We start from the raw sequence: 17,251 nt of genomic DNA, 5'->3' as shown, positions 1-17,251 counted from the left end.
TCAGTCCGGAAGGCTGTAAAGTGCCTAGTCGGAAGATGAGGTGCTGTTCCTCCAGTTTGCGTTGGGCTTCACTGGAATAATGCAGCAGGCCAAGGACAGACATATGGGCAAGAGAGCAGGGTGGAGTGTTAAAATGGCAAGCGACAGGGAGGTTTGGGTCATTCTTGCAGACAGACCGTAGGTGTTCTGCAAAGCGATCGCCCAGTTTACGTTTGGTCTCTCCAATGTAGAGGAGACCGCATTGGGAGCAACGAATACAGTGGACTAAGTTGGGGGAAATGCAAGTGAAATGCTGCTTCACTCGAAAGGAGTGTTTGGGCCCTTGGACGGTGAGGAGAGATGAAGTGAAGGGGCAGGTGTTACATCTTTTGCGTGGGCATGGGGAGGTGCCATAGGTGGGGGTTGAGGAGTAGGGGGTGATGGAGGAGTGGACCAGGGTGTCCTGGAGGGAACGATCCCTATGGAATGCCGACGGGGGGGGTGAAGGGAAGATTTGTTTGGAGGTGGCATCATGCTGGAGTTGGCGGAAATGGTGGAGGATGATCCTTTGAATGCGGAGGCTGGTGGGGTGATAAGTGAGGACAAGGGGGACCCTATCATGTTTCTGGGAGGGAGGAGAAGGCGTGAGGGCGGATGCGCGGGAGATGGACCGGACACGGTTGAGGGCCCTGTCAACGACCATGGGTGGAAAACCACGGTTAAGGAAGAAGGAGGACATGTCAGAGGAACTGTTTTTGAAGGTAGCATCATTGGAACAGATGTGACGGAGGCGAAGGAACTGAGAGAATGGGATGGAGTCCTTACAGGAAGCGGGGTGTGAGGAGCTGTAGTCGAGGTAGCTGTGGGAGTCGGTAGGCTTGTAATGGATTATGGTGCACAGTCTATCACCAGAGATTGAGACAGAGAGGTCAAGGAAGGGAAGGGAAGTGTCAGAGATGGACCACGTGAAAATGATGGAGGGGTGGAGATTGGAAGCAAAATTAATAAATTTTTTCAAGTCCCGACGAGAGCATGAAGCAGAACCGAAGTAATCATCGATATACTGGAGAAAGAGTTGTGGAAGGGGGCCGGAGTAGAACTGGAACAAGGAATGTTCTACATACCCCATAAAGAGACAGGCATAGCTGGGACCCATGCGGGTACCCATAGCCACACCTTTTATTTGGAGGAAGTGAGAGGAGTTGAAGGAGAAATTGTTCAGTGTGAGAACAAGTTCAGCCAGACGGAGGAGAGTAGTGGTGGATGGGGATTGTTCGGGCCTCTGTTCGAGGAAGAAGCTAAGGGCCCTCAGACCATCCTGGTGGCGGACGGAGGTGTAGAGGGATTGGACGTCCATGGTGAAGAGGAGGCAGTGGGGGCCAGGGAACTGGAAATTGTTGATGTGACGTAAGGTGTCAGAGGAATCACGGATGTAGGTGGGAAGGGACTGGACAAGGGGAGAGAGAAGGGAGTCAAGATAACGAGAAAGGAGTTCCATGGGGCAGGAGCAAGCTGACACGATCGGTCTACCGGGACAGTTCTGTTTGTGGATTCTGGGTAGGAGGTAGAAGCGGGCCGTCTGAGGTTGGGCGACTCTCAGGTTGGAAGCTGTGAGAGGAAGATCCCCAGAGGAGATGAGGTCAGTGACAGTCCTGGAAACAATGGCTTGATGTTCAGTGGTGGGGTCATGGTCCAGGGAGAGGTAGGAGGAAGTGTCTGCAAGTTGACGCTCAGCCTCCGCGAGGTAGAGGTCAGTGCCCCAGACAACAACAGCACCACCCTTGTCAGCGGGTTTGATGACAATGTCAGGGTTGGACCTGAAAGAACCAGTGCAGTAAGTTCAGAGAGAGAGAGATTAGAATGGGTGAGAGGAGCAGAGAAATTGAGACTACTAATGTCGTGCCGACAGTTCTCAATGAAAAGATCAAGAGAAGGTAAGAATCCAGAGGGAGGGGTCCAGATACCTCCATGAACAGGTCAGAAATGTTACTTTTTATGTGCAACTCAGTATGGATTACAGTGTAGATTATATTGATAGGAATTTAAATGTCCAAATTCATTCGCAAATGAAAAAGACATGAAGGGTACTGTCCTCTGAGGTCCTACCTGAAATTGAATAGGATTAGGATGGATTACATGCAATGTGCATCCAAAATTCCGATCTATGTCCCGGGCAGATGAGACTCCCTGTTGGGAGCAAGAAAAAAAAACTTGCATGTATAGCACCTGTCACGACCACAGGACATCCTGAAGTGTTTGATAACCAATGTAGTACTTTTGAAATGTAGACACTGTCGTAAAAAGTGGAGACCAACTTAAACACTCAGACAGATCCCACATAAAATGATAAGATAATGAAGTGGAGCTGCTAGCCGGACATTGCTGCGGACCTTCCTACTGGACCTCCTGCTTCCCTGATCTGCCTGCCATCCTTAATTAGATGGGGCTCCCAGAGGTGACTTCATAATTAGCCACCTCTAGAACGGTTGCGATCGATGTCTCGTCGCAGCCATTTCTGGGTTCTCGATCCAGAATTGAAGCCGACTTTGGGATTGGGTGTCAACTTTAAAAATTCAGCTCAGGGTCTTGGTTTAATGTCTGATTTAAAATACAGTACCTCCATGAATACAGAACTCCATCAATGCTGCACTGAAGCATTAACTTAGATGATGTGCTCAAATCTCTGTATTGGGACCTGAACCCACAGCCTTCAGACTTGGACATAAGAGTGCTATCACTAAGTCAAGGCTGACATCTTGGAACATAAGGTTATTGGGGTATTTAAAAGGCATTAAACATCTTGTGACACCTTTAGTGCATGAAAATATTCTTATGTGAACTGTTTTTATCTGTTTCCAGTATCCATTGGCTTTCTCAGTCATGCTCAGTACTTGGATGCGTAGGAAACCTTTCTTCTACAGGTTAATGAGTGCTATGCCCAGATTTGAGTTGAAGTCTCCTGCTAATCTCATCAGTGGTCGGCTTTGTATGCTAGTAAGTCGCTCGCATTCATTGAGAACTTGAACAGCTTCTTTCAAGTGAGTCTAATTCACTGAGAGGGATACACAATTGTGGAAAGGAGGTTTCCTCTTGTGGGTGAGTCCATAACTAGGGGTCACTTTTTTAAAGTTAGGGGTTGCCCTTTTAAGAGAGAGACTAGGAGAATTTTTTTCTCTCAGAGGGCTGCGCAACTTTGGATCTCTCTGCCTCAGAAGGTGGTGAAAGCAGGGTCATTGAATATTTTTAAGGCAGAGGTTGATAGGTTCTTAATTGGCAAGGGAATCAATGAGCAGAAAATTTTGCACAATGTCTTTGTGTCCTACTACATCTCTGTTCCCTAAACAACTATTTCAACTACTCCCTGGTCACTGTATGAGGCTGAACCAACAACAACAGCAACTTTTATTTCTATCTGTAAAGTGCCTTTAATTAAATGAGAAGTTCCAAGATGCTTCACAAGAACATTATAAAACCAAATATGACACTGAGCCACATAAAGAGATAGTAAGTCAGTTGGCCAAAAGCTTGGTCAAAGAGGTTGGTTTTAAGGAGGAAAGCCAAGGAGAGAGGCAGAGAAATAGAGGGAGGGAATTCCAGAGTTTGAGGGCGAGGCAACTGAAGGCACGGCCACCAATGGTGGAGCAATTATAATAGGGAATGCGCCAGAGGCCGTAATTAGAGGAACGTAGGTATCTCAGAGGGTTGTAGAGCTTGAGGATATTACAGAGATAGGTGATGGAGGGATATGAAAACAAGGATGAGAACTTTGAAGTCATGACGTTGCTTGAATGGAAAGTAATGTAAGTCACCGGGCATGAGTTGATAGGGGAACTGGATTTGCTGCAAGACATGGGCGGCTGAGTTCTGGATGACCTAAAGTTTACAGAGAGTAGAATGTAGGACACAAGCCAAGAATGTGCTGGAATAGTCAAAATTAGAGGAAATGAAGGCATGAATGAAAGCATCAGCAGCAGATAAGCTGAGGCTGTGTGAAAGTCGAGGACATTACAAAGGTGGAAATAAGCAGTCTTAGTGCTGGCACAAACATGATGTTGGAAGCTCATCTCAGAATCATATCTTACACCAAGATTGTGAATACACCGGTGAACATAAGAACATAATAAATAGCAGCACAAGTAGACCATTTGGCTCTTTAAGTCTATTCTGCCATTGAATAAGATCATGACTGATCTGATTGTGCCTTAACTTCAATTTCCTGCCTGCCTCCTGTAACTGCTGACACCCTTGTAGATCAATCTTAGACTGTTGCTAGTGAGAGGGATGGAGTCTGTAGCTAGGAGACTGTTCACAATCTTTGTGTCATATTTGACCCGAACATCTGACCCTACATCCTTTCCATCAACAAGACTGCTTACTTCCAACCCTCAGTTGTTTGGCAGTACAGAACTTGAATATTGGTGAAAAAAGAGACATGTTGCTGAAGCTTTTCATCTGGCACTCATCAGGACAAATGCAAGAATGCCAAATTTCAAACAATCACAATAATTTATACTACAGGAGAAAAGGGTGTTGATTGGCTGGCAAGTTAACTCTGATTGGCTAAAGTGTTGCCGACCCTTCGCTCCTGAAACCCTCATCATGCTTTTGTTGTCTGCTGCTTGTGTCTTAACTAACACCAAGTCTCATTCATCCATCCTCACCTACGTTGGCTCCTGGTTGAACACGACCTCAAACTTAAAATTGTCATCCTTCTGCTCTAATCCTTCCATAGTCTCACCCTGCTTACCTCTGTAACCCCCTGCAACTTTGAATGAACTCTTTTGTTTCTCCAATTCTGGCCTCTTGTGCATCCCGATTCCCTTTGTCCGTTCATTGGCAGTTATGCCTTCTATTGTCTAGGCTCTAACCTCTGGAATTCCCTGTTTAAATGTCTACACATCCCTGTCCCTCTCTTCTGCTCCAGAAACTCCTGAAGACCTATCTCTTTGCCAAGCTTTTGATTATCCGTCTTTATCTCCTTTTGTAGCTTGGTGCCAAATTTTATTTGATAGCGCTCTTGTGAAGTGCTTGAGACATTTTGCTATGATAAAGGAGCTAATTAAATGTAAGTTATTGTTGTTGTTTTTGACTGTATATGCAGTGGAAATGCATTTCATAGTAGAAGCCATTTGCAATATACTGAAGAATTGGACGAGTGTTGTATGATCCACTCCAAATTTATTACTAATGCCTAAATGTGGATTTTCCCACATTCTCACTCACCATTTTCCAATATAGTGACACATTAATATTTACCCATAAAACTCCTAATAAGGCCTGAAAAACAATTGCACTTTAGTCATGTGAATGATTCAAACACATGAAAAGACCCAATCAACCCTTCAGTCTATGCTTTAACTGTTTCTGTTCGCAGCTGTTTATTGCACGAATAACTGCATTTAATAATAAGTGCCGAATGAACACTGACCATATTTCTTCCTCTAATTAGAAAGCTCAATGTAATTTTAACTCCTTTACAGGAGCAAATTAACTCTCTGCATGTGACCTGTAGCTTGCTGATGAGTCACTGGATCTTGATGAAATGAGCACCTTGAGACAGATGAAAGTGGCAAACTACAGACAAGTTTCAAAAATGCCTGTATGTGGAATGGCACAACCCAATCCAGAGGTCAGCAATGCCATTCATTTTATCATGTATTCATCCAGATTCAGTAGAACAGCCTCAATTACACTAATTGAAAGCTTTATCCTACAGCTCCTCTAAATATTGGTCTTGGATCCTATATACATTGTAGAGTCAGGCAGTTTCTCTATATATTGTTGGCATCTCCTTCAAATGGTGGTTGGTGGAATATATAAAATGGTGGGTAGGTCTATTTACTGGTAGATAGATTTGAATTCAGGGAGCAACTCCTGTAAATAGTAGTTTTTAGCTCCTGAATAAATGCGTGGTAGGGAGCTCATCTAATTACTGCTGGACAAATTTGATATGTAATGGCAGAAGGCTCCTCTACAGTTCCTCTAAGTACCAGTCAATAGTGTTGTTTATTTGCTGATTGAAATCTCCTCTAAATACTGGTCTGCTATATAATGGTGGATGCTTCCTCTTTAAATTAATGGACACTAGTCTATAGCTTTTTTCTGTATACTGCAGAATAGCTCTTCTACATACCAGTGGTTAATGCGCTCTATATACCAATGGACAGCTCCCCTACACACCAGTATGCCTGCCCCCTATACACTGGAGGAAAGGGTACTTCCCTTTCTCTACTGGTGAACAGTGCTTCTACCAGTGGGCAGATCTTAAATATTGGTCAGCAGACGTCCTATATACTAATGGGCTACTCTTTATAAACTGATTGACAAATTCTCGACACACTGGCGGGCATTTGTTTCTGATAGGTTACAGGCTTAATTGTGGGTTGAATCAATTTCTGCAAATAACAAGAAAAACTGAGGCATTTATGCTAAAATAAGCTGGAGAACAGGGTGACCTGAGATCTGAAAATAAAATCATTTTGATTGCAGGGATTGGTGCATATTCTGTCCTACCTGACAGGGGATTGCAGGAAGTTTACCAGAGTTCTGTGTCTGAACCTGCGAGAGAAAGCAGTACTGGAAGGAGATGGGAAAGTCTACTCACTCAGGGAGGTCAATAACCTCCAGCAGGAGATCATCATCCCTGCTAAAACAGTGGAGCAACTGGAGGTGCACACTCTTTGTTTCTAGTTACTAATTAAATGGTGGTTTTTAGTATTAATCCTCCAAAAGCACTTGGGCCTTGGAGAGAACCTTCTGCTTATAAACAGCTTTCAGATAGAAGTTAGATTTGCTTATATTGGATGTTCTTCAATCCGTTCCACACATTCATTAACAAGGCTGGCTACCCTTCCTGTGAATACCAGTGATACACCCTGTGATTCTATTCTGTACCATTTTCAATCACTAAAACTTAATGCAGCCATCAAGGTGCTATCTGCCCAGATCAGCACACATCAACACACATCACAACCACCCAATGGTGCCTAGGACTTTAAAGCTCTATTCTGCTGACTCATTCTCATTGTTAAGGAGGCTCCATTAATCTAGCAGAATCAAAGGCCACAAAATATATTAATTTGATATAAGACCTGAAAATGGGTGGGTGTAATTGAAATGTGTGACCAACCTCCAACCATTGTGTCCAATGCAGCCAAGCACAAAATTTGTGCTGCCTGCTCTTTTAAATGATTGTAGCATGCAGCCCTTACTAAATGTCCTGTTGAATGGCTGCATGACAGAGTAGGGCCCACAAAATCATGAGAGGTTAGCCTGAATTCAAGCTGGCCTCCACTATTCAAAGCCAACCTGCATCTCTTGAGTAGGTTTTGGGAGTCATTCTGAAAGCGAGTTTGACCTGGGAAAGACATGGAATTGTGCAGCATGGCAGATAGCAAACTCTGAGATTATCTGAGTTGCACTGAGGTGCCTTGATTGCAGAGGTGCAGAGGAACGGAGATATCATCTATTCATAAGGGGCTAGTCAGACCTCCAGATTAACTCTAGGGAATGGGACCAGAAAGCTGTGATGGTCAATGATAGGAGTTCAGCCCGAACCTGGATGTAGTGCTGCAAGAAATTCAGTGGCCTCACACAAGTGATAAAGGTTAGTAAATGCATCTTCAAATGCCAAAGGCCACTAACTGCACCACTATCATCATACACTGATCAATGCAAAACAATTCTATCACAACCAACAATCTCCATCAATCACGACTCACACCTTAACATCCATATCTTCACTCACCATCATACATTCAGCACTGCTGCAAGCCTCACACCCCCACTTGCACTGATGCCAGTTTTTCAACCATGATAGCCACATCATACATCGAGGAGACAGTGCTGTTGCAGTAATGTCACTTGACTTGTAATCTGGAGGGCTAGGGGGCACATGTTCAAATTCCACCATGGTAGCTTAGTAGCTGGTGAAATTTAAATTCAATTGATAAAATCTGGTCTCAGTAATGATGACCAGGAAACCATCACTGATTGTCATAAAAAGCCATCTGCCTCACTAAAGCCCTTTAGGGAAGGAAATCTGCCATTCTTGCCCTGGTCTGGCCTACATGTGACTCCAGACCCACAGCAACGTGGTTGACTCTTTATTGTCCTCTGAAATGGTCTGGCAAGCCACTCAGTTCAAGTGCAATTAGTGATGGACAACAAAAACTGGCCTTGCTAGTGATGCCTATGAAAGAATAAAAAAAGCATTACAGCAGACTCACTGACACATTTCCCCCTCTCTTGCAGAAATGGCAGCACATAAGGAGAAGCGGCAGCACCTAGCTGGCCGGAGACATGTCCTTAAAACCAATGGAGGAGTCATTGGGGTGCCCATCGCTGAAGCTGTGGCCAGAGATTGGGTTGAAACCACTGAAGATGATGGTGTGCATACACGTAATCCTACTTCTCACACATCACTTACCCCTCACTGCACAATCCCTCCTGGTTTATGAGCTGCAGATGCACCTCTTTATCCACACCCCTTGTCTCACCACAGCCCTACCCCTGGTACCTTTCTCCTTTCAGATTCTAAAGAACTGCAACCTGGTCTGGCAGAGGTGGGAGGGAAAGAAGTAGAAAAGCAATACAACAGTGATGGTGAAGAAACACCATTTCCCACGCATTCACAGGCACCAGTTCAGATACTGACATTATATATACTTTAAAGGACACCTTAGAGGTGGGATATGCACATGAAGGGCCGAATTTAATAACTCCTGGGAGCAGGCTGAGAGGCAGGGGTAGAGCCTATAATCTGGTGGGAAGGCATGGGGAGAGCCCGTTGCCTTCCCGACTGCCCTTGATTAAGTGATGGGTGGAAAGGTTTGAGGATGGCCTTCCTGCCCTGAAGCCAATTGAGATCCTCAGGCGGTCAATTAATGGTCACTTTAGGGCCTCATCCTATCACCACTGGTCACCTACTCATGGTGGGGCAGACAGCCAGGTATACCCCTGTGGAATCAATGGTGAAACCATCCTGATCTCATTGGACACCACATGCCCCATGGAGAGCCCCACTGGTGGCCAGGGCCCCTCCTGAAATTAAGAGCTCCCCTTGCCCTCCACATCCCCAACAGCCCCTCCCCCTCATTGGGGCCTGGCTGACTGGCCCTGGCAAGCCCTCCTCAGTCACTTATCTTCTTCTCAGGCCTCCAACAATGCCTGCACACTCCAATGCCAACAGTGGCCATCACTTCTGGGGGCACTGCTAGGATGAAGAGCTATAGGCCATCTGATTAGACAGCAGCTCTTGGCAGCGGGCTCTTTGCCTTCAAAGGCATTGGAACCCCGACAGGGGTCTGGGCTCCAGGAAGTGGCTGCAACAGGGTTCCACTGAACAGGGACACTGCTGTGGCCATTAAATTCACCTCAGTGAGGCACTGGGCATGAGTGGGCTGCAACCCGGCCAGGGTACAAGGTTAGTGCTGGAGTTAGCTCACTAGGTGGAAAAGTTGCAGCTGATTTCTGCTACAGAGGACTCAGATGAGTTCAATGGTACAGCATGCAGAAGGCTGATGGGTATGCACAATGAAATGCTTAGTACATTGGCACATCTGCCAAAAAGCCTGCAGTCAATATCAAGAGCACGGAGGAGTCCAGTACCAACTTGGCACAGGGTTTTGCAAGAGCTTGGGGCCCATCCTTTCCAGCGTAGAAGTGATGGTCAACTCCATGGGAACACATCTAATCCATGATGCAGTGTCTGATAGCTAATATCACAGCTTCCATTGCAGGACAAGCAAAAGCCACCCAATGTCAGAGTGCCATAATAAAAGTTCAGACTGAAATCATGCAAGCTCAGACTGCTGCCATGATAACTCTGGACACAGATGTTCAAAGGGGCTTGCAGAATGTCACAGTCATCCAATAGACATTGCTAGGATTGTTGAGGCACTACCACTGGGCAGCGACAGTGGCTCCATGGAGCGTGAACCAGTTGACCTCCATCAGGGTTACAGCATTTGTCCTCCCAACACTGCCACTCCCTTGCTGTTACCTGTTAGCCATCCAGCCTGAACTGCTGATGCCCCATGCTGAGGTTGTGCAGTCCGAAGCCAGGCATTCTAGACTGAGATTTGGTTAAGGTCATCCTGTAAGGCAACCTGCAGTCTCCACCAATAAAGGTCAGCAGCCTTCCACCAGCCATGCTGCAACCACTGGAATAGCATTGCATAGGAGCACTAGGACAGGCAAAGACCCATGGAAGGCAGGCACTAATGGAATTCATAATGGCGATCAGTTGACTTTTGTGTAAATATGGAAATTTCTAAATTATAAATTTGGCTTGGACCCTGCACCATGGGGAAACCAACAATCCTCACAAAGCCATGTGTTCATTCTGCCATCATCCTCTCTGGCAAGCTAGAATGAAATTTATTGAGCCCTTTTGGAATACGGAACGTTAGTGAACTCCCTTAGGCAACAATGGACAGAAAACTGGGTGATGTTACACATATTGCGAGCTCCAGCCTGGAAGGAGACAGAAGCTTAAAAGCTAATAGCCACAGTCACCTTCATAGCCATTAGCAATGCTATCCTCTCCCTGCTCTGTTAGGACATCCTTAGTGAAGCAGGGACATCTGACATACTGTTCTTCACAGAGTTTCAGGGAGGACTGGAGTAGATCACTCTGGGTATATATTAATTCCTGCTGAATGCCCTTCCTCCCCCTCCTTCTCCTCACACTTCCAGCAGCTTATCCTGCTCTGTGTTGCCTCTGGTCATTCTCCTGGCCATGCTGTGGGCCAAGGGGGATGCAACTCCTGCACCAATGTCTGGAAGCAAGTGGTTTGTGCAGAATCCCTGAATTCAAGACTGAGTCCTTCAATATGTGTCACACCACTCCCTGTGTAACTTTAAACAACCCTGGACATCACCAAACAGTTGTATAATCACAGCAAGAGCCAATATAAATTAATTAGCAACTAGCATGAAAGTAGCTGAAGATCTTTTTAAATAGCACAGTGAGGGTTGCTTCATGCCTCTGAACACATGTTCAGCTTTGCATGGTTAAGACAAAGTGTTAGCCGGAGTGTTGAGCTGCAAAGTGTCAGTGCTGACATCAAATCATGATTAATGTTACGATCTGCATACCTTGAGTGGAAGCTTCCAGTGTGCTTCTGGAAGCACACCATTTCCAAAGCACTATCCAGCGCAGCCAGCATTAGAAGTGTGTGTGTGTGTGTGTGTGTGTGTGTGCAGTGGATGCCATTTTGGAGACAAAACAGCAGCTGTAGCACCAAAAAAAAATGCTACACATTCGATTTCTAACGATAGGCTCATTGAATGATGGAGCACAGAAAGAGGTCAATTTGTCCATTGTGCCGATGCTGGACCTTTGAAAGAGCTATTAGAACGACTCTCCCCTTCTTTCTCCATTGCCCTCAAAGTTTTCCTTTACAAGTCTATGCTCAATTTTCTTTTGGAAGTTACTATTGAATCTACTCCTACCACCACCTGCCATTCAGGCAGAGCATTCCATATCATAACAACTCACTGCATAAAATGAATTCTTCTTTTTCTATATTATCTTAAAACTATGTCCTCCGATCATTGACCCACCTGCCAGTGGAAACAGTTTTCTCTTATTTACTTTTGAGTTGAATACCCACATTAAATCTCCCCTTCAACTTCCCTGCTCCAAGTAGAACAAGCCCAGTTTCTTTAATCTCTCTACACAAGTTTTGGAAAATTATACCACTCCTGCACTGATTGGACAATGTGACTCAGCATCCACTTTATGGTCTGAATTTCACACTTGGTGTGAGTGCCAAGTTGGTGGGGGCCCAGAAGTGGACGTACAATCTGCTCCCGGGTGAGATCGTGTTCTCAATGTGATTTTACTCTGGGTGGCCGCCCAGCGTGAAAAGTGTCTGCTCGATGGCTGGAAGGGCCGGGTGGGGGGCGGGGGGCGGGAGCCTGTCGGGTGCTGGGTCCAATGGCGACCCGGTGACAGATTTAAAAGCAGCAGAGGTAGCTCCCTGAAGGTTACCAGGGGACACATTGTAACTTTGGAGTTGTTTCTTGAAACATTTTTTTTCAGTTGCATTGGCACTTGTGCCTGCTGGGCGTGCCAGGCTGGAGGGAAACTCCTGTGGGCACTCATTCCCCCACTCCTGACCGGTTCTTGGATGAGTGCCTGGGAATCCTCACGGAGGAAGTCAGTGCCAGGTGGGACATCTTCATCCCGAGGGATGGCAACATGAGGTCACCGCACCTGACCAAGTAAGTATGGGCAGAGGCGGCAGGCCAGGTCAGCGGCCATGATGTTGTGCAGTGGACCTGGGTGCAGTGCCACAAAAGGTTTAATGAACTGCTGCGCTTGGCAATGGTGAGTACCGAGTTGGCATGGATCTGTGTGGGGAAGTGTTAATGGTTGGCTGTCCCCCTGTGGTGCTCAGGGGTGTAAGAGTCTGAGTGCCAACTGTCAATGACATCGGCACCAGCCAAGGCAGTGAGCTCTGGCTACTGGCCTGATTGCTTTGCAGGTTGAGGGCCACGACTTGGATGTGCCCTGCAAGGTGTTGTTGAAGTGGGGTTGGCCAGACTGAAATGGCGCTGCAGGTAGAGAGTGGACTAATCAATGCTCCTCTGTCCTTTCAGGAAAAGAGAAGCCATAGCAACATCGAGAGGTCAAGGACAGGCAGAGGCCTCCCAAACCTGCTCATATTGATGAGGAACAAGATGAATGCCTTAGAGATGGAGTGCCTGCGCCCAGGCATTAGATCGTCAGCTACAATGTGGGTGCACAGCGGTGAGGGCACACACATCCGTATGAGGAGCAGGTGGAGGCAGAGAGTGCCCAGGGTACCTGCAGTCAGAGGACTGCTAAAAAGAAGGACCATGCTGAGTCTGAGGCAGAGGACAAACCTATGGAGACATCAATTAAGTGGCAAATGCTGGATGTCCAATGGGACCTGGCGGGGATTCCTGAGAGTTTCCGTACCATGGTCTCTGACATGGAGGAGTCCATGCGGAGCATGTGAACTATTGTGACCCTCAGCACTGAGTGCACTGCCTCCTCCATTGAGAGAGTGGCGACGCTCATGGACAGGCAGCTCCAGGAACAGAATCAGGGGGTCCTGGAGTTCTGCTCAGACCTGCAAATCTCACACAGGCATTGACCTCAGGTGGTCACTGCCAGTGCGAGAAACCGTTGAGGTAGCCAGTATCCCAGCTATCAAAGGCGAGCAGGGAGGTCCGGAGCGATCTCATCTTGGTGTACGATCTGCTTGTCGCCTCTGCGGGCTCCTCTCAGGATGCTCCGGATGATGGCAACAGCTCCTCCGCCCCTCTGCCAGTGACTGTGGCATCTGATGAGGCTGCAATGACTGAGAAGTGCCCAGCTGTGTTGCTGGGCCCTCCCTCTGGGCCCTCCCTCCCAGGCGGGGCCAACAAAGTCTCCTCTGGCCGGAGGATGACTGCCAAGGTCATCAAGGCCAACAGGACAGCACAGTCAGTAGGCTGTCTCCAATGCCACTGCCAGCGAGGGGATGGGGGAGGGGGCAACAAGTCGAGCACTCGCAAACGTAGGTTTAAGGCACAGTGACCGCAAGAGGGACTTTTCACAGATGAACTTCTGTTCTGTCATGTTTTGTTAATTTGTTTACTGCTGTGACCATTAACATCTTATATTGTTATATTCACTTTCTGTGAGTGTCAACATAATATAAATTTTGCTTTTGTGTTAATGGTCTGCGTATGCTTCACTTGCTTTGTAGGTGCAGGGCCTGCCAATATCTCAGGCTGGATGTGAGTGACTAGAAACTTTATTGCACATGCACTGAGTGGACTTTGGAGTGGATCATTTCAAACATTTGGTAAGGAGGCGGCACTCCTGGCATGAGGTGGAAGCAATGCTTTGGCAGACTAGCTGAAGAAGCGTTGAATCAAGGCTTCCCTCATGTCCCTGAATGTTCCAGAGATCTGCATCCACGTCCTCATCCACGTCTTCCCCGGACTCCTTTTCTGATCCACCATGGAGTCATCACCTGTGACCTGTGAAGCTGCCTCAAGATCCTCTTCTCCCAGCGGGTCACCTTTGTCAGAGCCAAGTTGTGGAGAGTGCAGCATGCAACAACTATCAGAGACAGATGCTCTGGAGGGTATTGAAGTGCCCCCCCTGAATAGTCCAGGCATCTGAATTTCATCTTCAGCACACCCATGGTCCTCTCTATCACTGCCCTTGTAGAGGCATGACTCCTATGATACCTCTGCTCTGCCTCTGTTCTTGGGTGCTGCAGAGGTGTCATAAGTTACCCTTTCAATGGATAGTCCTTGTCACCCAGTAGCCATCCATTCAGTTCAGCTGGAGCCATGAACAGCCTTGGCACGTGTGAGTGTCAGAGAATGTATGTGGAATCTGCGTCTTGTGCTCACCCACTATCTGGATGTTCATTGAGTGGAATCTCTTCCTGTTGACGAAGGCACCCGGCTCACCAGCTGGCGCCTTGATGGTCACATGTGTGCAGTCTATAGCACTCAGGAAGCGGGGACCCCAGCAATCGCTGCAAAGCCTCTGGCTCGCTCTGCCTGGCTGGCCTCGTCCATCCGGAAATGAATAAATGTCATGACCCACCTGAACTGGGTGTCAGTCACCCTGCTTCACGCAACTGCGGACAGCTGATTGAGACACTCCACACAGATCCCCGAAAGACCTCTGGAAAGAGCCGGAGGCATAGAAGTTGAGGGCCACTGTGACCTTCAGAGCCACTGGCATGGGGTGGTTACCCATACAGTTGGAGGTGATCTCAGGCCCAATCATCTGACATATGGAGATCACAGCCTCCTGGAGAGCTGGAGCCTCCTTTGGCACTGTACCTCTGACATGTTGAAGTAGCTGCAGCATTGTCTACACACTCTGGAAGCAGGATAGTGGCAGATTCTGCCACCCCTTCTGTCTTGGACACCCTGCTGGCCCTGTTCCCCCTTTGCCTGCGCCTTTCCTCCCACAGGTCGCTCCCTTCGATGTTGCCTATGGACACTTGGCCTTCTTTCCCTTCTGTCCCTCTCTTCCTCCTCAGAGGAGGTATCACCAGTGGAGCAGACAATCTGCATTACCAGAGAAACAGAAGGCTGTCTGTGACCGGAAGGGTCCACATGGTATAAATCCTCGGGGGGCCTTGGAGACACCAATGAATCATGACATGAAGGTTAGCAATGCAAAGACTGAAGATCAAAACAGAGATAAAGCTGTTAAGTTTCACTAAGCAACCAGCAGCAAACTATTTCCTGAACTCCTCACTACTCACAATGGCAATGCTCCAGACCCTTTTTATCCCACCCTTGGATGAGGTTTCATTAAAAGGGGGCTGCCGGCCTGCCCATTTTGCTCGTGAAATTGTAAAATCGTGGACAATAGGGTTTTTAATGGTCTTAATTGGCCCTTTAATTGTTGGCAGGCACAGCTCAGACTCCTGTGCGTGCCCGCCGACTTCAATATTGGTCGCGTGCGTGATGATGTTGGGATGCATGCCCGATGTCATTTCGGGCAATTTCACGTGCACTCGGGACAGGCACACGCCCGCCCTATCAACATAAAATTCTGGCCTATGTTTAACTGCAACTCTTCAGTGACTGGAATGAGCATTGAGTCTATTACCACACTTTTTTTCTCCTATTTCAACACCATTCACTAAGTCTGTCACTCATTTTTTCCCTTAACTGTGTAAGTTTATCTGCCATAATTCTGCTCACTTGCAAATGTTTACTGTGTCCTTCTCTACTTCCTTGGCAGTATATTCTCTGATTCAACTATCCTTCCTCTAGGTACCAATTTTGCAATCAAGGCAAAATTGGGACTGTGCATGCTCAAGGTGACATAATCATACTGGCAGTTTTGGTACCAGGCGACACCAGCTTTTGCCATGGGAGATCCTTCAATTTAATTGACTTGAAGTGTAAGAAACATTCACTTAACAGGTTGGCCTGAAATACACTTGGCTGGGAGAACGAATACATCTTTTCTACATTGTCACAATCATTCCTTCAGATGTAGAACTTTTAATGATGTAGGAATCATGTACATTTTGAGGTTCAGGTTTGCAGCTTGCTGTTTGGGCAAAACCAGCATTGTAGATTGACCAATGGTTATAGAAACTGCTAAAATTTCAATTCTATTGAAACCAAATGGCCATTGAACCGCAATGAGGGTTTTAGGCCCAGGTGGCAAGTTGAAAATCCACCCCTTTACTTTGTGGCTTGAGTTATTAAAGAGGGAATCTGTTGCCTGTAGCGGTCATGAGTAGCACCAGGTAAGAAGTTGTCCTCTGTCTCATGGTAGTTGAGGCTTCAGGTTCAACTTGTTTCTCTTTTGTATGGTGCAGGAAGTTGAGGCTGCTTCCAAAATGGATGTGTTGAGCTCCAGGAATGCCATAGAGACTTGGCATGAGGAAACAAAGCAGCTGAAGCAGTTCACCTCTTGCAACACTTTACAGGAGGTTTATAGCCAGATAGCCATGCAATATCCTCAGCTGCAGTACCAGCGTATTCCAATTACAGACTGTGCAGTGCCCAGAGAAGAGGTACTTATGTTGATTTTCATTCTAGTTGTGACTGCCGATCTTTGTTGTTCCAAACAGGGTACAGAAGAAAGGATTTGCATTTATATAGTGCGTTTCACAATCTCAAAATGTCTCAAAGCTCTTCACAACCAATTAAGTAATTTTGAACTGCAATCACTGTTGTAACAGGAAACACTGAAGCCAATTTGCACAAAACAGCATTCCACAAACTGTAATGGGATAAATGACCAGACAATTTTAGTGCTGTTTGTTGAGGGATATGTATTGGCCAAGGCATTGTGGGGAACTCCCTTGCTCTTTGAGAAGTGTGATGGGGTCTTTTACATCCACCGAGAGGGTAGGTGGAGCTTTGGTTTAGCATCTATTTCAAAAAAATGGCATCTTTGCACTGGAGTGTTAGTCTAGATTATGCACTCAAGTCTCTGGAATGGGATTTGAACCTCCAACTTTCTGAATCAGTGTCAATATGCTGTCAGTAAGAAATATTCTTCACCCAGGCAATTTTTCTCTGGGTTATGGACATTTAAGGCCTGGTCCTAACCTTGCCCCCGGTGGAACTAAATCATCACAATGTTGTGGGGTCCTGCTTTAAGTATGTAGATTGGAGCCCAATTGCCATTTTAAACCCAGGGCCTGCACATGGTTGTGCTGTTCTGGGCCCCACATGGAAACTTAGACCTCCCCTCACCTTCTCAAACCTCTCTTCATCACTTACTAGAGTAAGTGGCCCTCTGGCCCCCAGT

At 46.7% G+C, this 17,251-nt stretch overlaps 1 protein-coding gene across 1 annotated transcript in view; it reads left to right on the top strand.

The window, feature by feature from the left end:
• LOC121276753 (paladin-like) overlaps positions 1–17,251 on the top strand; it is a 115,217-nt gene that overhangs the window by 20,070 nt on the left and 77,896 nt on the right. The window contains 6 exon segments of the mRNA XM_041185299.1: positions 2,839–2,973; positions 5,492–5,578; positions 6,469–6,648; positions 12,029–12,210; positions 15,754–15,826; positions 16,311–16,507. Coding sequence (XP_041041233.1) covers positions 2,839–2,973; positions 5,492–5,578; positions 6,469–6,648; positions 12,029–12,210; positions 15,754–15,826; positions 16,311–16,507 — 854 coding nt within the window.

Source organism: Carcharodon carcharias, chromosome 4 (genome assembly GCF_017639515.1).
Source record: "Carcharodon carcharias isolate sCarCar2 chromosome 4, sCarCar2.pri, whole genome shotgun sequence".
In the NCBI taxonomy this organism is placed as follows: Eukaryota; Metazoa; Chordata; class Chondrichthyes; order Lamniformes; family Lamnidae; genus Carcharodon; species Carcharodon carcharias.
The sequence above is the reverse complement of the archived record's forward strand: the minus strand, read 5'-3'. Positions and strand labels throughout refer to the sequence as shown.